The 14,662-nt window shown below is 49.5% G+C and overlaps 7 protein-coding genes across 7 annotated transcripts; 4 read left to right on the forward strand and 3 right to left on the reverse strand.

Annotated features, from left to right (window-relative positions):
- Nucleotides 1–26: 26 nt before the first annotated feature.
- BO85DRAFT_463270 (mitochondria protein Fmp29) lies at nt 27–1,543 on the reverse strand (the record flags this gene model as incomplete). Its single annotated transcript, XM_025661914.1, has 6 exons — nt 27–489; nt 616–792; nt 837–897; nt 945–1,025; nt 1,103–1,127; nt 1,223–1,543. 6 exons carry the CDS (start codon nt 1,541–1,543, stop codon nt 27–29), a joined length of 1,128 nt encoding a protein of 375 aa, XP_025510929.1.
- Nucleotides 1,544–2,222: 679 nt separating this feature from the next.
- Nucleotides 2,223–3,752, forward strand: BO85DRAFT_453404 (sialidase family protein). The gene has a single exon (XM_025661045.1). It carries the CDS (start codon nt 2,390–2,392, stop codon nt 3,521–3,523), a length of 1,134 nt encoding a protein of 377 aa, XP_025510930.1. The 5' UTR covers nt 2,223–2,389; the 3' UTR covers nt 3,524–3,752.
- On the reverse strand, nt 3,733–4,999 carry BO85DRAFT_382546 (uncharacterized protein; the record flags this gene model as incomplete). Its single annotated transcript, XM_025656470.1, has 2 exons — nt 3,733–4,214; nt 4,267–4,999. The coding sequence occupies 2 exons, from the start codon at nt 4,997–4,999 to the stop codon at nt 3,733–3,735; spliced, it is 1,215 nt and encodes a 404-aa protein (XP_025510931.1).
- Nucleotides 5,000–5,913: 914 nt separating this feature from the next.
- On the forward strand, nt 5,914–7,869 carry BO85DRAFT_481352 (uncharacterized protein; the record flags this gene model as incomplete). The annotated part of the gene is made up of 1 exon (XM_025663054.1): nt 5,914–7,869. The coding sequence occupies one exon, from the start codon at nt 5,914–5,916 to the stop codon at nt 7,867–7,869; it is 1,956 nt and encodes a 651-aa protein (XP_025510932.1).
- A 198-nt stretch (nt 7,870–8,067) lies between these two features.
- Nucleotides 8,068–10,212, reverse strand: BO85DRAFT_430108 (fungal specific transcription factor domain-containing protein; the record flags this gene model as incomplete). The annotated part of the gene is made up of 6 exons (XM_025658277.1): nt 8,068–8,709; nt 8,779–8,839; nt 8,895–9,033; nt 9,081–9,141; nt 9,192–9,993; nt 10,046–10,212. The coding sequence occupies 6 exons, from the start codon at nt 10,210–10,212 to the stop codon at nt 8,068–8,070; spliced, it is 1,872 nt and encodes a 623-aa protein (XP_025510933.1).
- Nucleotides 10,213–11,220: 1,008 nt separating this feature from the next.
- Nucleotides 11,221–11,941, forward strand: BO85DRAFT_505055 (uncharacterized protein; the record flags this gene model as incomplete). Its single annotated transcript, XM_025664319.1, has 2 exons — nt 11,221–11,678; nt 11,741–11,941. Exons 1-2 carry the CDS (start codon nt 11,232–11,234, stop codon nt 11,939–11,941), a joined length of 648 nt encoding a protein of 215 aa, XP_025510934.1. The 5' UTR covers nt 11,221–11,231.
- Nucleotides 11,942–13,379: 1,438 nt separating this feature from the next.
- BO85DRAFT_472150 (glycoside hydrolase family 12 protein) lies at nt 13,380–14,523 on the forward strand. Its single transcript, XM_025662535.1, has 3 exons — nt 13,380–13,885; nt 13,934–14,166; nt 14,233–14,523. Exons 1-3 carry the CDS (start codon nt 13,479–13,481, stop codon nt 14,310–14,312), a joined length of 720 nt encoding a protein of 239 aa, XP_025510935.1. The 5' UTR covers nt 13,380–13,478; the 3' UTR covers nt 14,313–14,523.
- The last annotated feature ends 139 nt before the right edge of the window (nt 14,524–14,662 follow it).

Below are 14,662 nucleotides of genomic sequence, written 5' to 3' on the forward strand. Positions count from 1 at the left end.
ACTTTACCTTCGTACTGAAATATAGTTCACACTAAAGACGAAGAGGGGAGATCTGTATCATCTTTGAAAGGCCAGTTCCGCCAGCAAATATCACGCTCATCCTCCTCAAAGTTTGCGGGTTCTGTACCACCTTCGGGGTCAATACCTAAATCGTTCCTGATAAAATCCAGGAGTTCTTCGCACTGATTCCACTCATTTGCTTCCTCCATTGCTGTGTGCCGTTCCTGATCAGAAAAGACCACCGGACACCGTTCTGACGTAATCGCGTCCCAAACTTGCGGAGTTGTGATACCAACAAGAGCAGCACGAAGATTGATGACATCTCCATCCCAAAGGTACCCTGCTTGCTGATGTAGATATTGTCGCATGCCAAGGTGCGGGATCTTCAAGGCGCTCCAGTGGTTACCATTATACAACCAAGTAGCTGATGTGTAGTGGAGGTTTGCTTCCTCGGAGCGAAATTTAGCTTTTGCTTCCATTTGTTCCTCGCTGCTCATATCGTAAAATTTATCTGGGAGAAATGGAGCCTGTAAGGTTTGAGCCTTCGACGAATCATGCTCGCAAAAAGCTGGGTAGCCTGCTTGCAAGAACAGTGGGAAGATGATGCTATCTTACCAGTCTATAATGCTCGCAACCTTTGCGGAGCCAGGCTCCATTAAAATATCATTCAGAGTCAAGTCAAAATGTCGTAGAATGAGAGCATTATAAACTGTGTCTTTTGGTATCAAAAGAGTGGAAAGTTGCAGGAATTTTGAAAGAAGCGATGTATGCTCCGAAGGGTCGATATCGAAACTGGTAGGAGGAGAAAGGTTCTTCGAGGTTGAGGCTTCGCATACTGCAGTATGCAAGTGGTCTCTCGCCGAGCAGCAGATGTAAAGCAGTCTTCAGGTGAGAGCCCTTTGCAAGGGTTAGCTTCATAACAATAACTTCAGGGAAACACTAACAAGGACCGCGATCAATCTTGGTATTACTTCGATCACCATGCCAGAACTGCCGCGCAGCAATAGGACCAATGCAGAAGTCTTCTACCGAAAGTGGTATGTTTGGTTCCTCTTCCAGCTCTCTCTTGCGATATAAACTTCCGTATCCTGGGAATGGATACGCAAAAATCCTCGCTTCAATTTCCGCTATTTGTTTCATCAAACTAGCCACATCCGCTGTAGTGAGAGATAACCATCTTGATGCAACGCTCACGCCTTTTACCCGCTCCATTATTATATACTGATCCAACTGGATTGGTCGAATCTGCCGAATACGCCAGTACTCTTGGGACCGGAACTCCTAGAATATCTCGCAAGAAGGCCATCGTAGCAACCTCGCTGGGGGTGGTGTAGTGGGGTGGGCCGGCAATGGGAGTGGGAATGCGTGCTATGACTTCTTTACCAGAAGTTGTTCTAAATAGGAAGACTTTGTTGAAACCACCGTCTGCGAGTTTGAAAATATGGGCACAATGGTCTTCTCCCATTGCTTTCCCAGCAACGCGCTGAAGCTGGATCGGGTCGAAGTTCACATATCTCTCTTTCAGCCGCTCGTCCTCGTTCATTCTTGTATATTTTAGTAGCTTATGCGCAATAGAGGTAGGTTAGGCTTACATCCATCTTCGAGACGTGTTTCTGAAGAAGTTATCGTACGTAGATGATCTGCTAGACAGATGAAGGCGTGACGGCAACGATATGACAAATTCCCTTGTGCACCATGGTGTAAATATAGTGGATGAAAGTGATCGCCGTCTGGAAATGCATACGCTCTGGGCATTGAACATTTCAGTAGGGGTAGTGTGGAGATGCCGGTACCAAGATACTGATGGCTAGTCAAGACGTGTTAGCGCTGAGGCTGTTTGATAATCATTGCCTTAACAGGGGGTGTTATTCGTTCTGGCTAGATACCGAGGAATCAAGAAGCATTATTGGCTTTCACAGCCCATAATCAAGGGGTAGTAGTTACACTAATCGAACGGGGAATTACGTACCCCATAGTCAGAAACTCTCAGAACAAAGCTTCTCACCCAATCAAGCTACCGACACTTAATTCTTCCCCGCGAAACAGGGCCATGACAGGTGCGGATCAGCCCTACATGCCGCCTCCATATGCCTTGTTCGCAATTCACCCCACCGTATCACATCACCGACCACCATTCAACCGCCCATCACTCCAACATTCACCAACATGGCTAACCAGCTGAGTGAACATCATCATAATTATAGCATCAGGTCAGGCAACCGTGTTTCACCGCCGATCCCCCTGATGACGTCATCCTGGGCCTCAGCCACTCCCCACTTTGTCTCCATTTCCAAATAAATACCCCGCCTGTCAGCTTCTCAGGGTCCCAGGGTCCAAACACCTTCCACTCCAACTTTATCCGTCTTTCATTCTCTGTAATACTCTCATCATGCCTGGACACTTCGGCCAGAAAATCCTCAACACCCTCGGAATTGACCATCACGGTCACCACGGCCATGGCCAAGGCCAACCCTACCAACAGCCGCCCCCACCAGGCGACAACCGTCTCGCCGGCAATCGCGTCATCCACAACGACGAGCGCCTCCTCTCCCCCCACCCCGCCGGCACCTACCCACGCCTCGCGCGCCTCCACGACGGTCGCATCCTTGCCTCATTCACGCGATTCGTCGGCGACGGTGAACGTGTCCTAATGGTCTCCATCAGCGAGGACAACGGCCAAACTTTCACCGACCACGGCGAGATCACCCGCGGCAAGGGCGACGTTGACAACGTGTACCTTCTCGAGATCGGACCTGGAACTGTCCTCGCGGCCTTCCGTAATCACGATATTGGCCCTGGTGGCCCTACGCACTTCCGCATCACTGTTTGCCGTTCCACGGACGCCGGGCGCAGCTGGTCCTTCGCCTCCCAGGCCGCAGAGAAACCCGCCCCAATGGGTATCTGGGAACCGTTTATGAGACTGGGGCGTCGGCCGGGCGAGATCCAGCTCACGTATTCGCAGGAGTTTGCGCATAATAATCAGTGCACGATGCTCGTCAGGTCATATGATGGGGGTTCGTCGTGGTCGGCACCGCAGTGTCTGCACGGGGCGGAGGATCAGCGCAGAGATGGTATGAATGGTATTGCGAGAACATGGGATCAGGCGAGGAATTGCGAGGCGTTGGTTATGGTCTTTGAGACGACCACATATGGCACGTTCGATGTCGAGGCGCTGGTTAGTTACGATGATGGCGAGACGTGGGGTGGCAGGCAGCAGGTGTATGTGCCCGCGCAGGGACACAATGCGGGAGCCCCTCAGATTGCTAGTCTCGGTGATGGGTCGTTGGCCGTTATCTTCATGTGCGATGAGGATTTTGATGAGGTAAACTGGACCAAGAATGCTTGTGTCAAGGTCGTCTTTGGGTCTATGCCCCATGAAGGGAGGATTATGTGGACGAGGCCCACGACAGTGTGTCGGGATTCGAGTCACTGGCCGGGTATCTTCACTCTCGATGACAGACGGTTGTTGGCGCTGTATGAGTGTGGTGGACCTAAGGCGAAGACGATTGCGTTGGAGTGGTAGTTGCTATATACCTAATTAACGGCGACATTGCATGTAATATGAGTTTAGCCTGATTGATGGAAATGACATGTTATTCTCAGGACGGTTCGAGTAATGAGAGTGTGCAACCCCATAGTACGACCGTTGCCAGATCTGTAGCTGGTGGAATGTCTGCAAGTATGTGTCTTTTAGACGTGCTCTTGACACTTCATCTCTTCGCAGGCTGCAACTCATCGGCGACTGCTTCGATCACTCCCATTCCGACTGTCATGTCGACGCTTGTGTCTCCTCCCTGAGCTACGGGAGCTCTGACCAGAGGTCCACGAATAAACCGAGTAGAAGTCACTGCCAGCCACGGATCCAGCCTGGGATGCAGTGCTGTGCCGACTCTTATGTCGACGCGAATGATGTCGGATAGTATGCTGTTCGGTCTCTCCAGCTGATGCGACTGTCGAGGCGCGCTCCAACTCATCATCTGTTTCTCGACCAACAGCTTCCTCATATATGTACTCGTCACCACTCACTGGATCTTCTGCCAGCACATCACGCATCTTCTCTTGCACTTGTACCTGCTCGCCAGGTTGTCGTATTGGCTCATCGACGGACTGATCATGAATCACCAATCCGTCCGTCTTCCCAATCTCCCCATCATGCAATACCTGCATCCCCAACAACCTGGGATTCTCATCCTGTCCAGTCCCTATTCCAAACACTATTACCCCATCAGCACCTCAAATCAACGGCTCCGGAATGCGACAACTTACATTGTTCCCAAAACCCCCTCTGCGGCTTCCACAACCCCACATTCCCCAACTCGCCCTCCCTCACCCCCGGAAGAAACATTCTTACCAACGGCACCCCATTATGCACATCACAATAAACATCGAACGGCTCAATACTCTCCACCGGAAACTTGATCGGCGTCTCCACCGTAATGGGATAGTACGCCGGAACAAGTAACCTGAAATGCACCTCCCCTTCCCCGCCTCCTCTCCCCACACCTGCCCTCCTCATAGCCTGCATATAAATCACCACCGCATCCAAACTCCCAAATATCCCAATGAACCGCTCACCCAGCACGCCGCGATTCAAAACCAAATCCTCGAAATGATGTCGCCAGATCGTGTCCGGGTGGTAAACGAGGTACCATATTGAGGACGGCTCGGATTTGATTTTGTGTTGGAGCATGTTGTACACGAGGGTGGGGAATTCGGATGCGACTCGCAGTGCATTGTCGCGGGCGAGAGTGTCGGAGATGGTGCCCAGGTGGGAGGAGATTTGGCGTAGTTGGGTGTTGGTTTCGAGGGCTTGGTGGATGGTGATTGCGGCGAGGGCGGGCGGTGCGAAGCTGCTGGCCAGGGTGAGGGCCGTGCTGGCGTAGAGGGGGTTGTCGCCGTGGGAGTCTTGGGCGATCAGTATGGTGGAGAGCAGGTCGTGGGTGGTTTTGGAGATGGTTGTTAGGGTTGTGAGGAGGTTGGGGAGGGATTTAAAGACCATTTTTGGTCTTTTCTTTCTCGGTTGTAGACGGGATCAGTGGTAGTGGTGATGGGTGTTTCCGTGGTTTAGTATTAGTCTTGAATTGGGGTTTGGGTGTATTTACGATCGTGATATGTGATTCTGTGGAGCTGTCCACGTTGACGCATTCAAGTGGGGTGGTTAGAACGAATTGAAACGGCCCTTTATCACTAAGCACTGAGGACAACTCATGGTGCTGATTGTGGACCAATTATTTTGATTCGCCTCACTTTGGGTGTATATTTTTGGTGATAATGTTATAAATTATTCGATTGCCTCCGATTTCAGGCTGCTTTGTTGTTTGTTCGTTCCGATGTTTGTCGAATTGCCAAGAATACAGAGTTGCTTTCAAATGTGTGGGATTACCCGCGCAGCTATTGTAGCAGATATGGGCAGAGCCCCTTTATTAATGTCATATACGGGAATTTCCGATGGGGTCGTGTTTATTCTGATTGTAATTGGAGGGACCTATCAGTGATCAAGAATCACTGGTACCGCGAAGTTACCTCATATATGAGAGTGTTTCAAATGGAGAACTTCAGATAAACCAACCACGGCGCAACAGTCAAAAGATCGTACGGTGCTCACCGATATGGCAGAATACCAAGCATGTAATACAATGGGCGTTTCCTTGATTCAAGCTCAAGCAACGGACTTCATGCTTTTCCTACATGCTGTTGTGATCCCCATGCTCTTGTCTTGATATAAGTATGTAGTCCTTGTACCTTAGATGTCACTTCCTCTATCGACTCATCGCTGACCCGTGGAGCATTTGTCATACTCTATTTTTCTCCCCAGCCATCGATACATCTCTGCTTTGAAAAGCCCCTGTTTTTTCTGCATAACCAGACTTCTTATACCCCATACTCTTCCGGTTACTGCAACATCACTACATCATGTCGGGAAGATTCATAAGCAACAACTTGAATCCATCCGGTCCACCCAGACAAAATTTGATAGGCATCTTTGGCCTTCCCGGATCTGGAAAGACCCATCTTCTGAATCAGCTCCGAAGGGAACTTGAGGGGGGCCCTTTTTCGTTCTATGAGTACGAAGAGGTTAAAAAAGCCTGCCCTGCTTATTGGTCTGCCTATGATAGCGCCTTTGAATCCATCAGACATGAGTGTGATGATGCTGGGGTCACAGGGATCGCCACAGCTAATTACATGCAACCGGATGATTTTGGCGAGCATCCATGCACGACACTTCTGGATGATGGTACCCTCAAAAGGCCATTCACGCATATCATGTATGTGAACACCCCTGTCGAGGTAGCCCATCAACGTTGTATGGAGGACGGTGAAAAGAATCCTACCTGGTATTCTCTTGATTACTTTCGCAAATGGGCTGATGAAGAATTCATTGGGCTGAAAGACACGTGTTTCGACCGGAAGATCATGTTCACCATGGTGGATCCTGATGACCTTCCGAGGATTATCACCCTCATTCACACCTTTCAGCTTGACCGAAATGAAGAACGCAATCAAGGCATTGTGGATCAGTGTATTGACGAAGTTGTAGCTCCCTGGCAAGGGCAGGTGGAGAAGGTCCTAGTCATGGACTGCGATGGAGTCTTCGCACCCAGATATGCAGAGCAAACCTTCTGGGAAATGTTCTATTTTGGGGAGAGTAATGACAAGAGACCCCGTGACTTGCCGATAAGACACCTGAGGTGTGAATGTATTGACGATTACTCGGACTGCCGTCAATTAAGCTTAGCTTACGAGCAAGCTGTGGCCGACGGCCGATTTGACGAGGCCTGCAAAAAGGCTGCGTCTGTAGTTGCTCTCTATCCCGAAATAAGAAACTTTCTGCATCGTGCCTCGAAGTGTCCGCGCCTTCGCATCTTCCTGGTGACTTCCAGACTCCGCTTGCTGTGGGAAAGGGTTCTGGCGCAAGAGGGTCTCTCGCAATCTGTCAAGATAATTGGCTCGGGCCCACTATCCAACGGTTATATCGTTCCCCCTAAGACTAAAGAGAAACTGATCGAACGCCTCAGGACAGTCCATAACTTGCAGGTATGGGCGTTTGGAGGCCACGGTTCAGATGAGCAGATGCTTCATCGAGCACATTATTCGATCATCCTTCGCCGCCCAGATAATCCCTGCTACAATAAAATTTTGTTATCGGGCATGGCTTTGAGATTGAAGGATTTGAAGGATTGCATAGATTCAACCACCTTCCATCTGGAGGAACTCGAGGAGCCGGCCTTTTTGGATCAACTCATGCAACATCAATTTACCCTTGCCCATGCGACCCACAAGGGTGTAGCAAAGTTGCTGCATACCAGGATGCTGAAATCGATATACTTCCCCGATCAGCGTTTGGAGGAAAAGGTCTATCGTGAGGCTGGATGGTATCTTGCCAGTGAATACATAAGCGAGCTAGAAGGCATTGAGGAGGCTGCTATTGATGTCTCCGAGGAGCCCAAAGCCACTGGTTATCAACTTGTCCGTGAAAGCGGCATGCTCACTATTCCCCTAAAGGGATGTAGTCACCACATGGCTGCTGGAATTCGGGATGTCTATCAGAAAGCTTGCACCCTGCAGACAGATAAACCAGAAGACATCGACGATGACCATCTACAAGAAATGGACACTGTTGTGCTTGTGGAAGCTGTCGCGGATAGTGCTGAAGCTATCACGCGTTATGTCAACCACATCCACAGAGTAAAACCATGCCTTTCTATTCTTGTTGTGGCCGGAGTCCTTCAAGCTGAGCTAGTTGCACCGGGTGGACCGCTGCCGTCTCTCATTCGAGGCGGCCCCATCACGGTGGTCGCTCTTAGTCTAGCCAAAGGCAGGGAAATGACTATTGAAAGTTATGTTTATGAGACTGGACGCATTTTTTGAGGCATGTGTGGCCTTTCGGGGAGATTTTATCGTGACCGTTATACGTGTTCGACGTTATCATTTATTTCTCATATCGACTGTCTAGCTACCTGACTACTAAATTGGCAATGTTTGAATTTGATATATAGTACTCAATCAAGAACTAATTACCCTTCTCACTATCTCATCATATAACTATACGTTTAGTACCAGTAACTGCTATTCCCCGGAACAATATCCCTCTAACCTCCCCACCACAACCCCTACAATCCTCTCCAACCTCCGCGCAACCCCAAACTTCCTCCCGAAGACCCTCAGTAACTCCACCACCAGCCCCAAATCCTCCACAACTTTACTCTCCCTAACCACAACCCCCAACTCATCCGGCCTCGCCAGCGTAGCATACATCAGCGCCACCGCGCTCTGAAACACCCCCAACAGATTCAGCCAGTTATACGCGAACCGGCCCTGCCGATGCAGATTCATCGCCTGCCGGATTGCCATGGCAGCGGCTGTCGCTAACACCTTCACTTTCTTTTCGTCTAGGGAGGGGAATAGCGGAGAAGGTCGGTATAGCATCGTCATGTGCGTGTAGTAGTTCAGATCGAACCAGGCGCTGGTTAGGTGTGGGATTGGGGATGGGGTTGGTGGAAGAGGAAAGGGCATGGTGCGTCGCCAGTGGAGGAGTTTCTTGTGTAGGGTTTGGAGGGTTTTATTCCGGTCTTGATATGGTGTGTTGGTTGGGGAGTGCAGGGCGGTAGTGATTTCGCTGGCGATGCGGCGGAGGGAGAGGATGTGGAGCGGTATGGAGAGGTCGGTAGTGTGGTTTGGGTCGTCTGTTGTGCCGGTGTCGGTGAAGGGCTGTAGTTTGTTGGTTAGTCTAAGATGGGGAACTACGGATTTTGGGTGAGGTGGGGAAGTGGGAGTTACTTCGATGTCAATGTCGTTGTCGTGGATGGCGAAGGGGCGGCCCAGGGCTATGGATACTACTCTATAATTCTTCGTTAGTGGATATGGGACAAGGTGTGGGGATAGGGGAGGGATACCTATCCATCATGTATAGAGAGAAGAATATCCGCTTGCGATATTCGATCACATCAGATGGGAGATTGGCGTAGCTTGAGGAGCTGTGTAGGCCTATACCGATGGCCATGCGGGCGGCGACCCCGACAAGGAAGAATGTATCTTGAATTTGTTTAGTATGATATAGAACAGATTGAGGGTAAACGTACTTGGACCAACTTGGTTGAAGAAGGAGTATGAGACTTGCAGCATCATAACTTCTAGCGCAGCCTGACTGGTCAATCAATCGAATTTGTCACTGGAGGAGGAACATGACATACCATATCGCCCAAGCCAAGCGCGTCCTCGAAGTATACCATCGCCTTGTTGTAGTACAGTATAGACTCCGACTCGTCTCCCAATGTCACTGAGCAGTGTGTTGTCGACCCGATGGCTAGAACCATCCAGATGCGGAACATCCACAGCGCGGACCCTGCTAGATGGTCCTGTGGGTTGTTGTATACTCGCCATATGACGGATGCGAACTCGGTTTGACGGATGATAGGGTACAGAGTGTGGGAATGTGCAAAGTAAAACTCCATTAGGTATTCGATATGTGCCCTGTCTGGGAACTGCAGATCAGCTAGCATTGTCTCGTCTTCCATGACGTGTGACAGAGGGGGTTGGTTGAATAGGCATGGCGACGAGAAGGAGTTGTTCAATTCCCAGAGCGAAGTTGACGCATCGAGTAGAGGATCTGAGAGAGGTCCATCGTATTGCTCTGTAGACTCATCAGGAGTATCGTCGAATACAAACTCGGCTTTGTCGGGGGATAGCCGTCGTAAGACTGCCTGGGTTAGCTTGGCGAAGGATAGTCCTGACGAGGAACCAAGATGTCGTTCTGCTGCAGCTTCTAGGGACAGTCGCTTGAGCTCATCGACCAGAAAGTCCGATCGGCTGTGAGATGGGGGAGTCGCAAAGGGGAAGGTGTCACTGCTGTCTGTATCCGGGGGTGTCGCGAAGTTGATTATTGACTGGTCGAAGTCATGGTCGGGATGGAGGTTAGGGTATGGCGATGATACTAAGGCCGCGGAAAGTTGCTTTTCAAGCTCCTTAACGCGAGTCTCCAGACCTTGTACGTATCTTCGACCCCTACGATTAGCGGGTGAACTTGGATTACTGTTAGCAGACTTACGCGATTGGATACGTGCCGACTTGTCGATCATCATCGAGAAAACTGCATTCCACATGGGCCTGGATACAGGTCTCACATTGTGGAAGTGTACGGTCGCAACGCTTCTTCCGTCGGTGACAGCGACGGCAAGAAGTGTTTGCACGGGCTGTACTCGAGGATGAAGGCATTTTTGGATGGATGAAGAGGGGAAAGAGGGGAGGCCAATGCCTTCACCCTCTTATCTGGACTTCTCCGCATTTCTTATCAAGCAGCGGCCGCGATATGGGGTTGACGATGCATGATTGGCGTCGAGGTGCAGTAGTGCCGTGTGGATTGATAAGACGCTAGTGCGTAACGCTAACATTGTCCAATTATGGGATAAGTCTGAGCATCTTTGCAGTTGCCAATGGGCTGGGAGCAGACGTACTACCTGAGACTTAACTGCGGGGCCTGCTGGATGAACAGCTTCAATTCCAACTTCCAGGATGGTCCCATATATCGAGTGTAACGATGTGCAAATTTGTAAGATCTTTGTGACCACATAACAAGCACACGATATCAAGGTCTATGGCAAATCAAGATTACTGCTGTCCTTGATATATATATATGGCACGTTTACACTTGACCGATATATGCGACGTATCAAGTGTGAGACTGAGTAGGGGTTCTAGTGGTCAACACAATCATTAAAGAGAGGCGAGTTCATGTGAACTAGTCTAAGCAGGAAGGATGTTAGCATGGGTGGCTATGTTTTCTGCCAACTGTACTAGCCATATGGTCCTATTCTGCGCCGTTATTCTCTCCCGGTTACACATGACCGCGCTGTAACCCTAACAGTGATTTGGCATATAGCCAGTCTCATATATGAACCTCTATGCTTCCTAGTCGAATAATCAGGCCTTTCTTTAACATTGCATTTATGTAATACACACGATTAGACGCCGGATTGTATTGATGTATGAGGTGTTACGCGTAAGGCATACAGCACCCTACGAAATATCAATTCATGGATGATAACAGCTTTCCAAACCGTCCAGTTGTTGCTGTAGATAAATCATAGTAGTACAAATTCAGGGTGTTTTATACACAAGCTACATGCGACCCTGTTTATAATCTAGTCATATATAATAGGCAAGGCGGAGCCACCATATTCTCAGTCTTGTCTCATAGAACCCAACCCAGGCCCCCTTGCTACTAATATATCCAAATGAAACTGATACTCACAATCTCAGCGTTTCTTAGCCTCGCCTCACCTCTCTTTGGTCAGTCTACTTCTGCTGTCAATAGAGACCATGCCATTACCAGAATCACCTCACCCCGGAACATTGCTGCCGCCGTAACTGCACAACCCTCCGCACCCCCGCCTGGCATTCCCAATCCTGAGAGTGGCATTAGTAATCTCATATCACTCCTCCAGCGTCTCAGCGAGCAAGCTATTGTTCTTCAAAAGACCCTCTCTACAGTCGAATTAGACAAGAATAGCATCCCTTCGATCCGCGCCCAGACCCGAGCCATTACCGCCACAGGCGACGCCTCAATAGCCCAAGCGCTCGCCTTGGATTACTTGGACACGCTTGACAGCACAAGGGTGAGTCTCAGCACCGTCGCATTAAAGCCGATTTTCGGTCACCTATTGACGATTATCAAAAATAAGGTGAGTGAGCCTCGGATGAATGCATGCAAGTTGATGATAGACTAAATCATGATAACTGGTAGAAAATCCCGCTTTGTGAAATACAATACTGCAAAGAGATGCACGACTGGATAGGAGTGGTGCGAATTAGCGCACTTAGGCTGTGTGTCGCTGTCACTGGTATAGTCAAAATTTCGGAAGGACTTGTGGTTGAGGAGGCTTGGGCCAGTGTGGACCGTCGGTTCCCGGCAGTCTTGGTGGAGTTTCACGAGCCGTTTGCTTGATAGAGAGCAGGTGGACGTTATTTGGAAGCTTGGGACTACTAGGAACGGATAAATATCACAGCATGGATATGAGCTAAAGTGGGCTGCTTAGACTTGCCAAGCCGGCGAATCCATTGTCGCCATAACCATTTAGCCGAAAGTCCCGAACAAGCTATGGATCCGATGTTCTTTCCAAGCACCCGAAGCTGCTTCTTCCTCTCCACTCAGTGCATGTCTTGGCCAATATGGTAGCCCTAGTAGCCCTATTCTCACCTCAAACCACCTTTTCACGAATCTTGAGCACAGGTACCCCCAAAAGTCCAATCCAATAGTCCTGGACCTTTGCTACTAACGCCATATGATCCATGACAGACCCTCCTTCCCTTCTAGCAGACCGCCTGTCCATCCCAGGCACCACGTATGCTAGGAAAAAGGAATAGACCAACAGACCTCAGCCCCCTCCCAGCTTACCCCAGTCTCATACTGTATGTTAGTCGTCATTGAAAATCAAGGCAACCTTTCCGTTGTAGGTGTCTAAATTGAGGCATATTGATAGGTTTAAACCTAATCAGGATATCGGATGAGCCGAGTTGCAGAAGTTGAGAACAGTGGGTGAAATCGGGGGTTTGGTAGGTAGGCAATGCTGGGCGGAACGGGAAGGGTCTAGACAATTTATTTTTTGGCCAGCTGGTGCGTTTCACTGAGATTAATAGTAAGCAAACTACTCGCTCGAAGTCGTAGACTGTGGATAATGGATAACTACAGGCAACCGAAATCTCCGGGCAGAAGGCCCTGGAGGCAGGAGGAAACCTGGATAAGAGAGTAATGTTTGAGTATAGATCTGTAGGCAAGAAAGGACTGGGAGGAAGGAAGTATCGCAGACAAGACAAGTCACTGAATAAGAAAGAATGGGGCCATCAGAGAAAAGAATCTAAACGGGAACGTGCAGGTATGTCACGGAGAAAAATACCATGATCCCCAATTGATATGGTTCCATGGCCCCTGGAGACTTAAACCTAGTGGTATGATAAACATATGAGCTACATTCTCAGTAAATCCAACATTACTCCCAAGCTCTGTTGATATTCTCCGATAATTCACCGATAACCAACCAACCTACTCCCGTCTAGATCCAATTGGTCTATATGCATGATGGATATCGTCAGCACAGGCAGAACCCTTTAATTTATTTCTGGAGATCCCGTTCTCCACAATGCTTGGTTGCCGACTGCCACAGACCATCGCTAACTTGAAGCGGAAAGTGCTCCGATGAAGGGTCTCATTTTGAAACGGAGGATTTACATGTCAATGTTGTAAGTTGGCTTTAATGATGGCGCAACCTGCTATAGCTAGTTGGCTTACTTCGTCCTGCCTGCCGTATTGGACACGGAAAGTCGGACAATAATAGTGTTAACAGTAAGCGTCATTGACTAGAGTTGATGTATTTAAAGCTGCGTCGTCTGCCGCCCCCTCCGTGTTCGTGTCTTATTCCAAACAATCAATTTCTATTCCTTTCGAAGTTCTTTAGATCTGCCGTTCCTCTGCTTTATTGCCCAACATGAAGCTCTCCATGACACTTTCCCTGTTTGCGGCCACCGCCATGGGCCAGACGATGTGCTCTCAGTACGACAGTGCCTCGAGCCCCCCATACTCGGTGAACCAGAACCTCTGGGGCGAATACCAGGGCACTGGCAGCCAGTGTGTCTACGTCGACAAGCTCAGCAGCAGTGGTGCCTCATGGCATACCAAATGGACCTGGAGTGGTGGCGAGGGAACAGTGAAAAGCTACTCCAACTCCGGCCTTACGTTTGACAAGAAGCTAGTCAGCGATGTGTCAAGCATTCCCACCTCAGTGACATGGAGCCAGGACGACACCAATGTCCAAGCCGATGTCTCATATGATCTGTTCACCGCGGCGAATGCGGATCATGCCACTTCCAGCGGTGACTATGAGCTTATGATTTGGTATGTGACGTCGTGAACAAGATAGATGGAGGAGGCTAACGTAACCAGGCTTGCCCGCTACGGCTCAGTCCAGCCTATTGGCAAGCAGATTGCCACGGCCACTGTGGGAGGCAAATCCTGGGAGGTGTGGTATGGTACCAGCACCCAGGCCGGTGCGGAGCAGAAGACATATAGCTTCGTGGCAGGATCTCCTATCAACTCGTACAGTGGGGACATCAAGGACTTCTTCAACTATCTCACCCAGAACCAAGGCTTCCCGGCTAGCTCTCAGCATTTGATCAGTGAGTTTTCCTAATTCTACTACCGAGCGCCACAATGAAACGGTCACTAACAGAAATGATCACTAGCCCTGCAATTTGGAACTGAGCCGTTCACCGGTGGCCCGGCAACCTTCACTGTTGACAACTGGACCGCTAGTGTCAACTAAGACTATCAAAAGGCTTTAGGCGCAGCCTGGGTAAATAGAACCCATCGCGGGAAATAACAGCTTGGTTCTTCGTTCTAGAACGTCGGCCGTGTAAAAGCTAGAAAATCCACCCACTCTGATTGGAAACACTCATTCAAGATCGGTACTCCTCTTCAGCCGAGAAAGGCACAGATAGTGTATCGAATCCAATCAAATCTACTTGGTGTTGCTTAAATTCCGAGCCAGTCCTTTCCTTGAAAGGTAACCCACCCGTAGAGCGATGATCATTAACAGATCCGAGTCGTGCTAGGTTAAATTGCTAACCGATCCCGCTCAATTAGCTAGCGCATCCGGCAGATTCAAACTTGACA

This window comes from Aspergillus piperis, assembly GCF_003184755.1.
Source record: "Aspergillus piperis CBS 112811 unplaced genomic scaffold BO85scaffold_26, whole genome shotgun sequence".
Taxonomy (NCBI): domain Eukaryota; kingdom Fungi; phylum Ascomycota; class Eurotiomycetes; order Eurotiales; family Aspergillaceae; genus Aspergillus; species Aspergillus piperis.